This window comes from Calidris pugnax, unplaced genomic scaffold (assembly GCF_001431845.1).
Source record: "Calidris pugnax isolate Ruff unplaced genomic scaffold, ASM143184v1 scaffold69, whole genome shotgun sequence".
Lineage (NCBI taxonomy): Eukaryota > Metazoa > Chordata > Aves > Charadriiformes > Scolopacidae > Calidris > Calidris pugnax.
In genome coordinates this window covers 3,142,407-3,158,591 of record NW_015090859.1, presented here as the reverse complement: position 1 = coordinate 3,158,591, position 16,185 = coordinate 3,142,407, and the positions used below count along the sequence as shown (strand labels likewise).

Here is a 16,185-nt window from a genome sequence, read left to right as displayed (position 1 = left end):
TCTGAGGAAGAACGAGCTACTCAAGGTAGTTCAAGATGTGAAGCAATTAATAAGGCCGATAAATATAAAGCATACATAGGGCATAAAAGCATGTGAATTTTGATCTGAAAGACAGAATGTATAGGACAGTATGTAAACATAAATAAACACACAGTAGGACAACACATAAAGAAACAGACATACCGCTGCTCCTTTTGGACCCTGGGGACCTGGCAATCCATCTTTTCCTGGTCTTCCTTCTCTTCCAGGAATACCTGGTTGCCCCGGGAAACCAGGATCTCCCTTTTCACCTTTCAGGATAGTATCATAAGTAAAATCTCCTGGTTCTCCTTTTGCCCCAGGGCTTCCCATAAGTCCTGGAGTGCCAGGGGGCCCCTGAAATGTCATAAATTTAGATATTATCAGTTGCCCTACCAAGCCTTCAACTAATACAAAAAAGAACCTGATAGAGCAATTAAAGACTAGACCCAAATCAAGTAAACCATTACATTTTCATTTTCAAATGAGAATATTTTCCAAGACACAACAGTGTGAATAAGGAATAAATGCAAATCTTATCCTGACCATTTTGACTTTTATCATATCACAGGTATACCATTTTAGATGGTCCCTTACCCCCTTACACCCCTTACACAAGAACTGCAGGCCATGACACCAAAAAAAATACTCTGAATTTTCAACAGACTACCCACTGGATTTCAATTATGTATATTTATACAGTATCAGCATCAAGGTGAACAGGACTTTTTAAAAAGGCATTTTCAGAGTTAAAGTGCTTGCCCCAACCTTTAAATGCTGAATTCTGTAACACTGTGGAATTTATTTCCCTGACACGTATGCAACAAAAGTATCTCTACATTTCCATGATAATTTACAATACCAGCAGTAGTACTAATACAGGAAAATAACACACTTCCAGTATGCAAAGACAAACTCATAGGTTTAAATTGCTTACACAAACCACACCCATGATTTTCTTTCTTTCAAAACCTTTTAAAACTATGATATTCATCACACGTATAGATAGTCTACAAAATTAAATGAATTGTCAAAACTCAAACGTTATTTGCACAAGAGGTAAGGCTAACTGAAGGCTGAAAGCTTCTCCCTGGGTAGTTTATTTATGACAGTTACCTGACACACGTTTCCCTTCATTACTAAAGTTCATTGATTTTGTACTGTTAACAAACACAGTCACTTGGTACTATCAGAATACTATATACATGCTCAGAAAAGAATTTTGTAAGCTGTTCTGGGAATGAATTATCTACCTAGTAATATATCTAAAGGATTCCCAGAATTCCAGATTTCCCTACATATTTTTTAGGACTTGAACATTTCTCACAGGAACAGCCTCTCTAATTTCAAGTGAATCAGAGCTACTTGCTAGGGAAAAAGCACAAACTTCATGGACAACATCCACTGCTTATGGCTGATATTTGCCCTCCATGTAGATCTGAACCAGAACATAGTCAAAGGTAATCTTTCCATTAGCTTTGGTGGGTCCTGGATCAGACTCTGATGCTCTGGCGTGGCTCTAAACAACGTCAGCTTGCAAGGCTGGCCTCTGTGTAGTTTTTCCAAGATAAACTATATGCTGGATCACCACCTGGCTGAACTTTGTGGAGCAAAACAAGCTTAAAAGCATTCAGAACAGCAGCCAGTCCTTGTCTGATGAAAGACATGAATAGAACTTAAGAGGCAATAAAAGGAAAATATAAAGGTGTGGCAAAACATGTGCTGAGAACAAATGCCAGACACAAAGAAAGCTTAAATACATTAAGATGTCTTTTATTTTTCTCCACTGTTTCTTTCATGGATCCCACTCATATTATAGTAAATTCAGCCACTGAGTATTACCATCTTGTTTATAATGGTAGAAACAGAGAATGGACTCCATCCCTGCTTATTTCCACCGGCTAAATTCAGATATTCAGGTATCTAGGCTTTATTTATACTCAAAGAAGAGAAATAGATTCTTTGAGTAAAGAATTCATACAGGTAGGTTGGTTTAACTTCTGAAGGTGCCTCTCTCTCCTCACTGGTGATAGAGGGAGCTTGCATAGCTCCAGTTTGTGTTACAGTTAGTGCATATGAATGCCAAAAATGATCAGCTGGAAGGACAAAACAGTTTTGGGAAAAAAAGTCTGCGAAGATTCTGACAAACTTAAGTCTACTTACATTAGGAATGGTGTCAAAATCCACATTATAATACAGGAATGTGTATGCTAATAGAGGCCTTGACAGCATACCACAGTGTATGTAGGGACACTTAAGTGAAGTCCTACAAGATCAAATGTAGCTGTGCTAGTACAGTGCTTGTCTAGGAGTAATTTGTGTTACATTTTAGGGAAGTGCTACGCTTGTGGATGTTCTGCTTCTGATATCCTGACTTACTCACTGGGAGCCGTATTACGTTGTGCCAACATAATTTACAAGTGATCACATTATCAGGGTGCTATCCACTTACACAGCTTTCCTTTATTTCTTCAAAACTATTTAGCTTTCCTGCTAATTACGTTTGATGGAATATACTGCACACATTTCCCAAAATTCAGACAAACTGCTGAAGTATATTGCATGCTAATATTAGACTGCTTACACTACGCTAGATGGCACTGTCTCTCTCTCAATATCTACGTACACAATAGCAAAGAGTTATTGGAAAGATTCACAAGAAGATCAGGACAGACCTGCATCTGTTTCATGTAAAATCCTACTTTTTTACCCAACTCCACTGCTTAGCTTGCTCAATCAGAAGGCCATGTGTCCTGCTGAGTTCCTATGACAGGTAAGCACAGAAATATAACCCATTTCTGACAGCTCTTTTTTTTTTTCCTCTCCTAGTTCAACCACACTGCTTCCTAGTTTATTTTGCTAGGCATAGTTCCTTAATTTTATCACACCACTGTGCTGGTCTGTTTTTAAACAGAACTATTACACAACTACACTGATAATCACATGTTTTTTTGATCGCACGTCCACTAGCAAATAAACACCTGCATTTGGCAGGGCATTACTTACAGGTACCCCTGGAAGGCCATCAAGTCCTGGTAAGCCTCTGTCACCCTTGAAACCAGATTGTCCTGGAAAACCTTATCAGAGAGACAAAAGTACAATTCTACCACATGCTTTTACAAATAGCTAATTGACTGTTAATTCTTTATAATCCTTCTCAAATTTATATCCCCAGTTGTATCAGCATAACACTGCTAAAGTCAGTGAAGCTGTCTGGATTCATGTCCTTATGTGTTCTGTGTGTCTGCATTCACAAGTTCAGAAGTTGATGATGCATTTGACTTAGGAACGAATTCAACCTTGCTATTTAGAACTATCATGTAACCACTGCAGTCTTGAAACTACCTGAACTGTACTTATTTTTCTTAACTGCCACTAGAACAAACATTAGGTATAATACTACTGTTTGCATGTGGCACTTCTCTCATATGGTAGCAGACAAATAACTATCTTTTTTAGCCACAGAATTTATGCTAGGATTGGGAATGTATATATGGGCCACTGCCAAGACTGGGCACATAGGGCAAATGCTTTCCATGTTATTTTTCACTTTCACAATCTTCTGTGAAAATATCTGGGCCACAGTTTGCAAAGAATCTCCACTGTGGTCGATTTCTGTTTCCTTGTAATTCTTGTTGATTGCATCAGAAATTTGGAATCAGGCCAAAAGCAGGAATATTTAATCCTCCTTTCATTAGTTTCACAAACAATTTGATTAGTGGGACAAAAAGTAATTACTTTTATCATATATGCTGCATTTTTAATTTTGGCCTATGTAGTGAAGTCTCAGGTAGTTAGTGAGCTTTTACCTGGTGGACCTGGTGGCCCTTGTGGTCCGGGAAGTCCAGGAGGTCCTTCTTTATCACATAAGGCGCAGGATTCTCCTTTTTCACCTGAAAGAAAAAAACAAAAACCCCAACAAAACTAATGAATAACAATGAAAAGATTTAAGACAACTGCAAGCAGGTGGATTCAGGGGCAAATGTCAATTTAATACCCTCCGTGTTGAAAGAATAAGCCTGGAGAAGAGAAGGCTCCCAGGAGACCTTACAGCAGCCTTCCAGTATCTAAAGGGGGTCTACAGGAGAGATGGGGAGGGTCTCTTTATCAGAGAATGTAGCGATAGGATGAGGGGCAATGGTTTTAAACTGCAGGAGTGGAGATTTAGATTAGATATTAGGAAGGAATCCTTTCCTGTGAGGGTGGTGAAACACTGCAACAGGTTGCCCAGAGAAGTTGTGGATGCCCCATTCAAGGCAAGGCCGTGTTCAAGGCCAGGCTGGATGGGGCTTTGAGGAGCCTGGTCTAGTGGGAGGCGTCCCTGCCCATGGCAGGGGGGTTGGAACTAGATGATCTTTAGTGTCCTTTTCAACCCAAACCATTCTATGATTCCATGAGTAAAAATAAATGTGCTACTTCTAATTACGTGCTTCAAAGAGAATTTATCAGCAAACTGATACTTAAAATTCTTTAAAATTTTTAAAGGAATGCTATGAAAATCAACATTAGTCTTATCTTAGCAATACTATTTAAAAGGGACCATGGTGAAAAGGATCAAAAAGAAGAAAATAAATATACACTGGGTATAGAAAAAATAAAAAGCTTGAAGCAGGAAAAGGAGAATCTCTATACTCACTGCAATTTTGCAGTTTTAGAAATGCAGTGAGCAGAATGAGATTAGGAAGGATCAACCATCGAGTAAATGAGTGCAGCTCATTTTTTTATATGTCCATTTAGTCAATGCTGCTAAAACATATGGTTGACAATCCTATTTATAGGCGTTACAATTTTAGCTTCAATTATAATCATGGTAATGATTCATAAACCATTTCCATTCCCAACTTATATGCCCCTCTCTAATTCTTCATCTCAGAATTCACATCTTAAATTGCCATGAACAGTTCAATTCACACTTAATGGGGCTACACTCTATTCTTTTTTTCTTTCCAGTTTCTCTTTCAGCCCTGCACCATTCTTATCACTTTCCAGCAATGCACAGGCTAAGTAGAATGTAAATGAAATATGTGTCACACAATTCAATAAATAACATCCTTCTTTTACCCATCAGAGACTCAAGAAACATCTTCCGTGTCCATGAACTATTTGTTTAACTAAATTGAAGTACACTTTCTCTGATCCAGCCTAACTTGCTCAGCCTCTTTACATATCCCTGCTCCAGGGTACAAAGCATTAGAAATCAATCACTTTAAAATAGTATTACCTTTCTCTCCCATCTCTCCTGGAAATCCATCTCTTCCTGGAGGTCCAGGAGTACCTGGTGCACCAGGTTCTCCTTGCTGGCATTGATCAATTCCATCTGCAATGGAAATGCAATGAAGAATATGTTTTGACAAGTGCAAGTTTCCATTATAGGACTGCATTTATGAATGTCTCAGCTGAATGTATCTATGAAGAGTGATAATTCAGGATAGCATTTTACTTTTCTATTTGATTTACTTTGAAAAATTTAACTGGGATTCTGTAATATGAATCCATATATACTGCTTAAGAAATCCTGAGAACTGCAGAGAAAAGACAGGCTCTGCCATAATAAGGTTAGAAACAACTTTCACATAAAAAATACTTTTATTGTAAGTTTTGGCTAAGAAAAGTGCTTTGAGTGAAAAATTGCTGGTTTGATCCTAAAGAGAATGGAGAATGTTGACGTTCTGAAGGAATTAAGTAGCTAGTTTTTTGTACCCTGACTTTTGTTATCAGTTTTAGGAAACATTCTAGGTCAAGAGCAGCTTGTTAACTTCTCTTTAAATTCTTCACAATGGTCAAGCTTCCCAAAAACAAGAAACTTCATATGTTAAGAACTTAAATAGGTAACAAATGTGAATATTTAGCAGGCTTGATATAAGAATAGAAATTGTACTTGTTCTGTTTGATGATATGACAGATGTTCTGACCCAATACAATATGACATCATTTTTGCCAAAGCCAGTAGTCAAAATGTTGATGTGAAATTTGGCAAACAAATGAAAACAAATTGCTTTCCATTATACACTTGAAGAAAGCTAAAGAAGTGTCTGCGGAAGGAGCAGAATTAAGGAGTTGCTCTTATTTTTAGGGCCAGGTAAGATTTAGCTATTTGATTCCATATTCTAGGTGCTGGATTTTGTACTGCTTCATCAGCAAAGACAGCAAAAACTAGACATCTTCAATTGTTTTTAAACAAAGTATTTTTGGTTTAGGAATTCCATAGAGAATAATGTTCCTTTCAATAGTTTTAGACTACCTAAACTACTGTAGAAAGGATATCATTCTTTATGTTGAGATGACAATTTAACTCACAATATCAGTATCACCTGTAGCAAGAGTTTGCGTTCAATTAAAGAGTTAGAATGTCAGTTGTAAAGAGTTAAGCATGGACAACTTCCATGTGTACTTTTTCCATTGCTTCATTGCAGAGTAAAACCAAATCATTTTTCTTTTAAAAATACTTTATCAGAATCTAATTATGCACAGCTATATAATATTATCATTACTAGTAATATTTATCACATCATTATCTTTTTGTTTACCTCTATAAAGTATGTGTTGACCCTGTTCTCCTGTAAGTTAATGCCATTTCACAATAAAAACTTCTGCCAGAGTGTTATCTGCAGCTCTTACACCTGTTCAGTCTGTCACATAGATTGGTACCGCAGACTTGTAAATTGTGATATTGAACAGCTATCTTTTATGCTAAGAACAGTATTAGTTTCTGCTATTTTTTTGTAATTGAAAATCTACAAATATCTCTACATTGGCACATTAGGATACACAGGAAACTACTATATAATCAAGGTTAAATTGTAACAGTCCACAATGAACTTCTGACAAAATTTTAAAAACATTTATGTAGCAAAGAATCCTTGTCCCAGTAAGGAAATGAGCAGCTGGCTGCATTGTGAAGCAGCTTTTCCTTGGTCCATTAACAACTCAGATATGTTTCTTCCATGATGTAGATGCATTCACACTATAACTTTTATAATCTTGCCTGGTTTGTTTTTTTTTTTTTTTTTTTAATTTCTTTCTTTTTTAAGTGCATGCAATGTACATTACTGAGTCTTCATTGTGAAAAGCAACCCAGTGCTTCCCCTACCTGTTTTGCCTGGAGGCCCTGGGGGGCCTGGCAACCCCGGAGTACCTGGGAAACCATCTCTTCCTGGGGGTCCAGGTAAAGGGACTCCCGGAGAACCCTTTTCACCTTTTTCACCTCTCTCTCCAGGGACACCAGGTGATCCTACCCTGTCTGGAAGTGGTCGACCTTTGGACAAAGCAAAACATATGTGAAAAAAGTGACAAGTGAAAAGACAGTAACATTATTAACACATTACCTTCTATTAGTTTTCAGAGAGAAATGGAGAAATGTTAGTGCAAAATAAAAAAAGGGACTGTGTTTTTACTATTGGTGATTTATACAAAATTGAGATTACACACTCACTACAGCTCAGAGTAACTTGCTTTGGTTTGGTCCCTAGACAAACACATTTATTCTGTACTAAGTGTGCTCCTGAGATTTAGTTGAATCAACTTCTGCTGTGTAGTATATAGTAAATAGCAGTGACATAGGAATCACACTTAAAAACTATTACATACTTCCTTATCTGATAATAAACCAAATCTTAAACACACATAGAAAGTGACAGCGTGTCTAAGAACTTCAATAAACAGGTATTCAACAACGCTAGGAGATTTCAGGAATGCTATAACCAAACCTGTTTGTAGGAAAAATAAGCAAGCAACAGCCAATAAAGAGAAGCAATTAAACAGCTTGGAAAAAACCTACTTAAGATCTCCTTTTAGCTATTTGTATGGTCACACAGGTCTTCATACTTTGGTGAGTTCAGTTCACAACTAATCACTAGACTTGATCTCTAAACCATTTTGAGCCTTTTGCAACATTGCAGGAAGATACGGAAGTCACACAAATCTCAGTTTCTGTAGGATAATGACAGACTTACATTCTTCTTGTCTTGTCACAGAGAATTCTTTAGGGACTATTACAGCCTGCAGTATATAGTATTTCCTCCCTCAACTGTGAAAAATTTCCCAGAAACTATCTGACCCTGGCTCCCATTAATTTCACATTTAGCTCACTGTCAAGATAGAAAAAGCAAGCAAATCAGGTAATAGTGGTATTACTGCAGGATGTGCTAGGGTTAGATTTCCACAAACGATTTGCTTGATTTTCAAAAGGTAATATTGTGGCTTAGCTCAAACATATGTACACATAGACATAATAGCAGTGTTGTCATGGATCTGAAGAAAAATCTAACATTTGCAAGCAAAAGAAATTAACTTTTATTAGGTGGCATAGTAAAAAAAAAAAAAAAAAAAAAAGAAAAAGCAGGAAGCCTTCAGGAATTACTTTGATCTAACGAATGCTATTATTTCTCCCTGCAAACCTTGGTTTATTGTATTTATGCAAACACAAATAGAGCTGAAGTGAGAACAAAACAAATTATCTACATATGAATATACATACATAGGTACATATGCACATACTCATGCACATATTCACATCTTACAGCTCTTCTTGCCCAGTGAAGGTGTACTCTCTGGGCTATCTCTGATGACCTGTGCACAGTACTGCTTCCATTTCAGCAGAAAGTTATCAGGGCTCTACACAAAGAGCAAGGCTCTATCACATCACAGACACGAGAAAAGCAACCTACGGGAAGGGTCTAGAGGGATGACTAGACCCCCAGAGCAGCCACTGCCTGGGTGTTCTGTAAGCTAGGCAGTAACTGGCATCAGCAGCTAAGAAGAACATCTCTCAGGACTCTTCAGCCAAGAAGAACACAGGAAAAATTTGAACAAAATCAGTAGCCGTAAATTCATACCTGGCGGTCCCGGAGCTCCTGGTATACCAGGGAAACCTTTAGAAAGAGAGGTTTTCCATTAGGCAATGAAGTCAGCAATGTCAACTTCAGTTAACTTTTAGCATATATTATTCAAGTACACATTACAAGCTAGTATGACCTGAATCAAAGTTAAGTTAAATAATCTATAGATATCTGCAAACAATGCACTCAGGAAAAGGCCCTTCTTGTGTGCCACCTTCTCCACTGATCTTTCCTCAATAGGGCAAGGTCTGTGATAGGCAAAATGGGAAAGGAAATGCTTGATTTTCCCTGTTTACTGAAGAATTTTATAAATTATGCAAGCCAATTTTAAGATTAAAATTTAGCTACTGACTTTTTTTTTAAACGAGTCACAAGATTCTCCGCATTATTATTCTTGTTATGCTTGTGTTGATTTCCATCTTTCTTAGATAAACTCACTGGATTATTTAACTGCCATAAAAAGAGATCCCAGTTTATCCTTTTCAATTTATAACTGAATGACAGACTTATTTATGATGAGAAGCAGCATCCTACAAACTACAACTAAATGTAATAACCTGAAAGCAATTAAATAAATAACTGGAACATCTCACTGTCATATAGATCTCCTGAGCTCACAGACAGTGCAATTTTAAGGTCCTTTAATAAGAAATCTAAAAGCATAACTCAGTCAAAAAAAAAAAAAAATTCAAACCAAAATACATACCTTTTTCACCTTTTTGACCTTTCAGTCCAGGCAAACCTGAAGCTCCAGGCTCTCCTTTTTCACCAAAGGTATCTACCGGTCCAGGATCTATAACCTGAATCACAGGACAAAGACTAGGACACTAGAAACATACAACTGTGCTCTCCTTTGTATCACCTCCCGCATCTTGACCTAATGGAACAGAGGCCATTTTTTTTCTGTAATAGCAATTTTGAGCAAGTTTGGTTATACTATGCACTACGTAACAACTAGTTTGAGAGGGTTTTAGCTGATGAGGAACTACCAGGAAAAAAAAGTACCAAAATTCCTCATATCAATAGTAGAATTAAGTGGATAGCTTTATAGCACCTTTCTGAAGAAGAATTATGCCAAGAAACCTCACCATGGAATAAGCACTGACCCATTAGGATTTTATTACCTTTAATTTGAAAATATTCTGTTCTAGCAATTTCTGCTAACATTGACATGAGCTTGACATATAGGATACTAACACTTACAATAAAATATTCAGGAAGTATGCAGAGTTTTTCAAATAAATTTAGCAGGTGTTGGGAATATCCACCCGTACTGGGCAAGCAGCACCATCAATGATATATTTGTTGCTGACTAATCCCATTTTTTATTTGAAATGTTAAAAAAAATTATAAACTTCAAAGCTGACTTGCTCTTACTCTTTTGAATTCTCTTTTGGATACTCTGTATTGATTAACAATGTCTCTCATTTCCATAGTCCAAACCACTAGAAATTTTTGTTCTTTGAGAACTCCTTTTCCAAATTCAAAAATATTGAAAAGGACTGTATCTGACTTTTATTTCCATTTAAAAAAAATGAGGACATGACTGATTAGAACGAGATGAGAACATGCATAGTCTCTCTTTGTTCCCTCATTGTTTGAGCACTTTTCATTTAAGTTTAAAACAAAACATGAATTATTTTTTTTTACTTACTCTTCCTGGAGGTCCTGGAAAACCTCGATCACCTTTGTCACCCTAAATCAAAAAACAATTTACATTTTAAATACAGAACACTTTTTCTTCCCGAAAAAATAGGATTTCCTTGGCAATCAACATTTAGATACAAATTCATACAACTTTCAAATGGTAAGTACCCGGACCATTATAATAAGCAGTAAATAGTTTGCAGGCCTGTACTGCTTTACACTATGTAAAGAGAAACCGGAATTTTTAGGAAAGCATATTTGTACATATGCTGGCTGGGCAAAGAGCTTGTGAAAATAAAGCCTGCATTAGTCATTTCATATGAGAGATCTAAACCAGGGGGACATAAGCTACCCTAATTTTTACTTTTCCTAGTCTCTAAGTGATGACTTTGCAAGTTAATAATATTCATTTAACATTGCTTTACGTGCATTCGTTGTCTTAATGCACATCTATGAACATGCCATACAAGTTCTTGACTTCTCATTCTGTGTGATGGGAAGCAAAGGCCACTACTACACACCTTTGTACCAGGCTCCCCAGGTCGTCCTGGAATCCCGAAGCCACCAGGCAAACCCTATACGTAGAAGACATCAAAACCAGGAAAGATAAATACAGTTGCATCTTAGCCCTGGCAGCATCAATGTTTTAAGTTTTCAAACCAGTCACTAATTCAATGAAAACAATAACGTTAAGTAATTGAGAAGGCTAGAAAATTTCAACCATTTATAATACACAGGCAGTTCTTTGTTTAGAATGTAAGAAATGCTATTGGAAATTTAGTAAAATACATACAGGTTCTCCTTTTGGTCCTGGTTCACCATCTTTTCCAGGCTTTCCCTGTAAAACACAAAGTTTCACTCTGCTTAAGAAGATGGCCACATACATGCAATTTCTAAATACAGTGAGTGAAACACTACAACAAGCCAATCGCTATTGTAATGCACTAACAGAAGTGTGCTAACACAGCTAAGAGTGTAGAGGGCACAAAGGAGGCAAATTGTGATTGCCTAGAGCCTATGTTACTCAACATCCTACAGACCACAGAATTAAATAAAATCCTGCAAATCTATTCCCAGATCCAGGAATAACATACAGATTTCCCCGTCAAGGAGGCTTCAAGACAAAATATATCAACAGCACAGGAAACTGGAACCAGACCCAGAAACTTTTCCCTTCATAGCAATCTCTTTATATATAAATATATATATATATACTCTCCAGCCTCACAAAACATTTATTCATAGACATTCAGTGCTCAGTTTGTATATATATATATATATATATATCTATACTCTCCAGCCTCACAAAACATGTATTCATAGACAATCAGTGCTCAGTTGCAGCAGAAGGCTTGGAGGGTGGCCCCATATCAGATTGCGTGGTAATCTAAACACTTCCCTAAATCGAAAGCTATAATTTCAAATCACAAAGCGAATAACAACCTAGAATCCAAGATTCCCTCCTGCAGAGCAAAATGATTCACTATTAGACCACTGTGTTAGCCTACAGAGGAGATTAGATTCCCTTGGGGTAATCAACAGTTACATGATCAATGACCAAGTTGGACTATCCTACTTTTCAGCATTCCCTTCCTCTTCCTATAGATTATGAAGGGACTGGCACCTAGACTTGGAGCCTAATCCATTGGAGGCTGGCTTTTACTTGGCATCACAGTGCTTAGATTGTATGTCTTACCATAAGCGATATGAATATGTCCCCTTAAAACCAAGAAATGTATATACTTAATATGCAAAGTAACAGCATACGCAACTCAGTCTAAAAAAATAATCCAATCAATTTAGGTCAAAGAATTCCTTCTAAAACTATGCAATTGAAGGATAAAAACGACACAACAAATGTGAAAAGGCCACCACCACCAAAGCAGGTGGCTATGGTATCTAATAAAGATGGATTACAAGTAATTTTTAATGATTAATTAAAAATACAATCTGTAAAGTCAGGAGAGTCTTCAAATGTACACTGTGATTGGAATTAATGGTTTCATTCCATGAAACTAGAATATCAAATCTTAACATCGGTTTCTCTTTCAAGCCTTATCTTAATTTCAGAAGTAGCTATGATTTCCTTGATTGGCAACAATTATATATAAAATATCTCAGGAACTTTGTTCAGGGAACTCTCCAGAAACTGAAAGCTATATTTCTGAACAATTCAAAGATACTTTGGTTTCCTCAAAAAGTTCTAGGCCAATATTTTTTCATTTTTCCAGCTTTCAAGCCCTCGTTTACGGTAAGAATAAAAATGCATACATGGCAGCAAAGACAACCCCATCACACATCTTTACTGAAAAGATGACAGAACATTTGACCTTGAAGTATAATAGAAGATGAGATTTTCTCTTTTTCAGATTAACGCACAATTCAATGTCTATAGAATCATAGAATCATAGAATTGCCCAGGCTGGAAGGGACCTCCAAAGGTCATCTAGTCTGACCTCCCCACAGTCAGCAGGGACACCCCAACTAGACCAGGTTGCCCAGGGCCTCATCAAGCCTCACCTTGAATATCTCCAGGGATGGGGCCTCAACCACCTCCCTGGGCAACCTGTTCCAGTGCTCCACCACCCTCACAGTAAAGAACCCTCTCCTAATCTCCAATCTAAATCTGTTCCCCTCCAGCTTGAAGCCATTGCCCCTCATCCTGTCACTGCAGGCCTTTCTAAACAGGCTCTCCCCAGCCTTCCTGTAGGACCCCTTCAGGTACTGGAAGGCTGCTATTAGGTCTCCCCAGAGCCTCCTCTTCTCCAGGCTGAACAACCCCAGCTCCCTCAGCCTGTCCTCGTAGCAGAGGTGCTCCATCCCCCTGATCATCCTTGTGGCCCTCCTCTGGACCCTCTCCATCAGGTCCATGTCCTTCTTATATTGAGGGCTCCAGACCTGCACACAATACTCCAGGTGAGGTCTCACCACAGCAGAGTAAAGTGGCAGAATCACCTCTCTGGACCTGCTGGCAACACTTCTTTTGATGCAGCCCAGGATGTGATTGGCCTTCTGGGCTGCAGCTGCACACTGCCTGCTCATGTCCAGCTTCTCGTCCACCAGCACCCTCAAGTCCCTTTCCTCAGGGCTGCTTTCCAATACCTCACCCCCTAGTTTGTATTGGTGGTGAGGATTGTTCCAGCCCAGGTGTAGAACCTTGCATTTGCTCTTGTTGAACCTCATGAGGTTCACCTGGGCCCACCTCTCCAGCCTGTCCAGGTCCTTTTGGATGACATCCCGTCCCTCTGGTGTATCGACAACACCACACAGCTTGGTATCGTCCGCAAACTTGCTGATGGTGCCTTTAATCTCCCTGTCTATATCATTGATAAAAATGTTGAACAGTATTGGCCCCAGCACGGACCCTTGAGGAACACCACTTGTGACTGGTCTCCATCTGGACTTTGAGCCATTGAGTACCACCCTCTGGATGCGACCATCTAGCCAGTTCCTTATCCACTGAACAGTCCACCCATCAAATCCGTACCCCTCCAATTTGGCAATCAGGATGTTGTGGGGGACCGTGTCAAAGGCCTATAGTTCTGGGTCTTTTTCTAACAGTTTATGAAGAGCCACAATTTGAGAAATGATACTTTAGATACATTTGAATGTAGAAGACATTTGTTTCTGCTACCAGCTCAGCTACGATAGATCCAGCATGACTCATGTAGAAGTTGTATGGATGAGACTAATGATATAGGTCAGACTAGGCAAATGTAACAGACCGTATGGCCTCCAGCACTTACGGTCAGGCTAGAAACCAGCAGGTGAATCTATCTCAGTCATCTAAATGTTTTGTTCTGCTTGTCGTCTTTGTAAGAAACCGTACCTTTAGGCTAAGCAGGCTTATTGTGTAGATTGCATGTAAGAATATTTGAAATAAATCAAACACATTCCATTTAGCTAAAGTCATTCCTACTGAGTGGTTTCTTCTGCTTTGCTTTTCCTTCTGTTCTGGAATGACTTTATCTTGCTTCAGTTGGGATCAATGGGAGTCTTGCCTTTGCCTTCAGCACTACAAGCTACTGTTCAGTTATCTTAAAACAAGTAACATACTAATATAATATGTTATTGCTACCTTGAATCTTACACTTGTTCTACAGCAAAACTTGCTTGTTTGGAACATACAAAATTTGCTGGTTTACAAATGGTTACTAAATTTAATTAGCTTATGGAAACAATACAACTGTAATTATGGTATTGATAAAGTTGATCATACTTACACGTGGACCAGGCATCCCAGGTGCACCCTTTTCTCCTTTGAAACCTGAACCTGGAAATCCCTGGAAAATAAATACACACCAGATTAGTTCCAAATTCTCAAGTAAATTTGCTTTTATCAAACAGCTATAAAGATATTCAGGGTCATTATCAGATTCTTCACAATTTTTATAATAATTTAAAAAAAAAATCCACATGATACTTACTGGGGCTCCCCGTTCACCCTTTTCACCTGGTTCACCCTAATGAAATAATAAAAAAATGTAGATTAGAAAGTAAAATCTTAACAATTATGTATTTAGATTGTAAATAATTCTACATGTCAGCAAAAGCACATTTAGCCCCGTTCTCCACTTCAAGAACTATGTCTAATAGTGTAATATGCAAGAAGTTAGATAAACACAAAATGTGAATCCATTAAGCTAGTTAATTATACTATAATACATATAATATATATTATATATTATATATATTGCCTAGACTAACACAATAATTGAAAAATTCATTAGCATTCAGATTCCATGACTGTGATTCTGTATATGAAAAGTAAGCTAATTAATTCAAATGTTTAGAATATTTGGTGTTTACGAGACTATGCTTACGAGTCCTCCTTCCTCAGAAAGTCCTCTACTGTATGAATTACTTATTTGTACATTTATCATTTATCATGTATTTTTCAGAGAAACTTCAAGAAAACAATCAAAATTCATTCATGAAGTATACCAGGGAGAAATCTTTGAAATTTTGATCGTATTTTAATGAAGAGTACAACAAGAGTAATCATTTACGGTCTTACCTTTTCTCCCCTTATGAATTCACTCCCTTTTTCCTTCACATGTGGTGATGGTCCTGGGGGCCCTGGGGGACCACTTACTCCTTGTTCTCCCTGTCAACACCAAATGCAGGATAGTCCATTGAAAACAGTACTGACACTGAGAACAAACATTATTAAGACCAATAACATTAAAGGTAACGACGACTCGCTTTTAAAAGTACAGCTGAATGGGTTTTTTTCAAATTTTTATTTCAGCAAAATCTGTTAGAGAAAGGGTTGTATACACAGTTACAGGAAAAACAACTGTCTGATGGGGGACAGAGACTGCCCTGAAGAGACCTCTGAATGTCCTATTAGGGTGAAAATTGATTAATAGCAAATATTGGGAACATATCCAATTAATTATTGTAATGATACAAAAGTTTTTTAGTGCCTTCCTTAGGAGGAAGGAGAACAGGTGGAAAGAGGTCAGATGCTTGAAGGAAAATCTTAAAGCTTATAGTGTTCTACCAGCTGTCCATAAAAGCCAACTTCAAGACAGTAACCATGGAACATACTTTTTTAGCAGGGTCAGAACCTCATCTCCTTATATAATGCAAAAGTAGTATCTTTTACAGTAAAACACCTCCAAAAAGGCTTGATACATTTCTCCCAAGCAGTAATGCATAACAACACCTTCTATTTTCT

The 16,185-nt window shown here is 37.7% G+C and overlaps 1 protein-coding gene across 1 annotated transcript in view; it reads right to left on the bottom strand.

The window, feature by feature from the left end:
* Nucleotides 1–16,185, bottom strand: part of COL4A1 (collagen, type IV, alpha 1) — a 76,268-nt gene that overhangs the window by 33,841 nt on the left and 26,242 nt on the right. The window contains exons 13-25 of the mRNA XM_014944086.1: nt 15,520–15,609; nt 14,930–14,965; nt 14,726–14,785; nt 11,296–11,340; nt 11,024–11,077; nt 10,510–10,551; nt 9,562–9,655; nt 8,853–8,888; nt 7,109–7,273; nt 5,240–5,335; nt 3,828–3,911; nt 3,025–3,095; nt 184–375 (exon numbers count right to left, since the gene is read on the bottom strand). Coding sequence (XP_014799572.1) covers nt 184–375; nt 3,025–3,095; nt 3,828–3,911; nt 5,240–5,335; nt 7,109–7,273; nt 8,853–8,888; nt 9,562–9,655; nt 10,510–10,551; nt 11,024–11,077; nt 11,296–11,340; nt 14,726–14,785; nt 14,930–14,965; nt 15,520–15,609 — 1,065 coding nt within the window. The remainder of the gene's footprint in view (nt 1–183; nt 376–3,024; nt 3,096–3,827; nt 3,912–5,239; nt 5,336–7,108; nt 7,274–8,852; nt 8,889–9,561; nt 9,656–10,509; nt 10,552–11,023; nt 11,078–11,295; nt 11,341–14,725; nt 14,786–14,929; nt 14,966–15,519; nt 15,610–16,185) is intronic.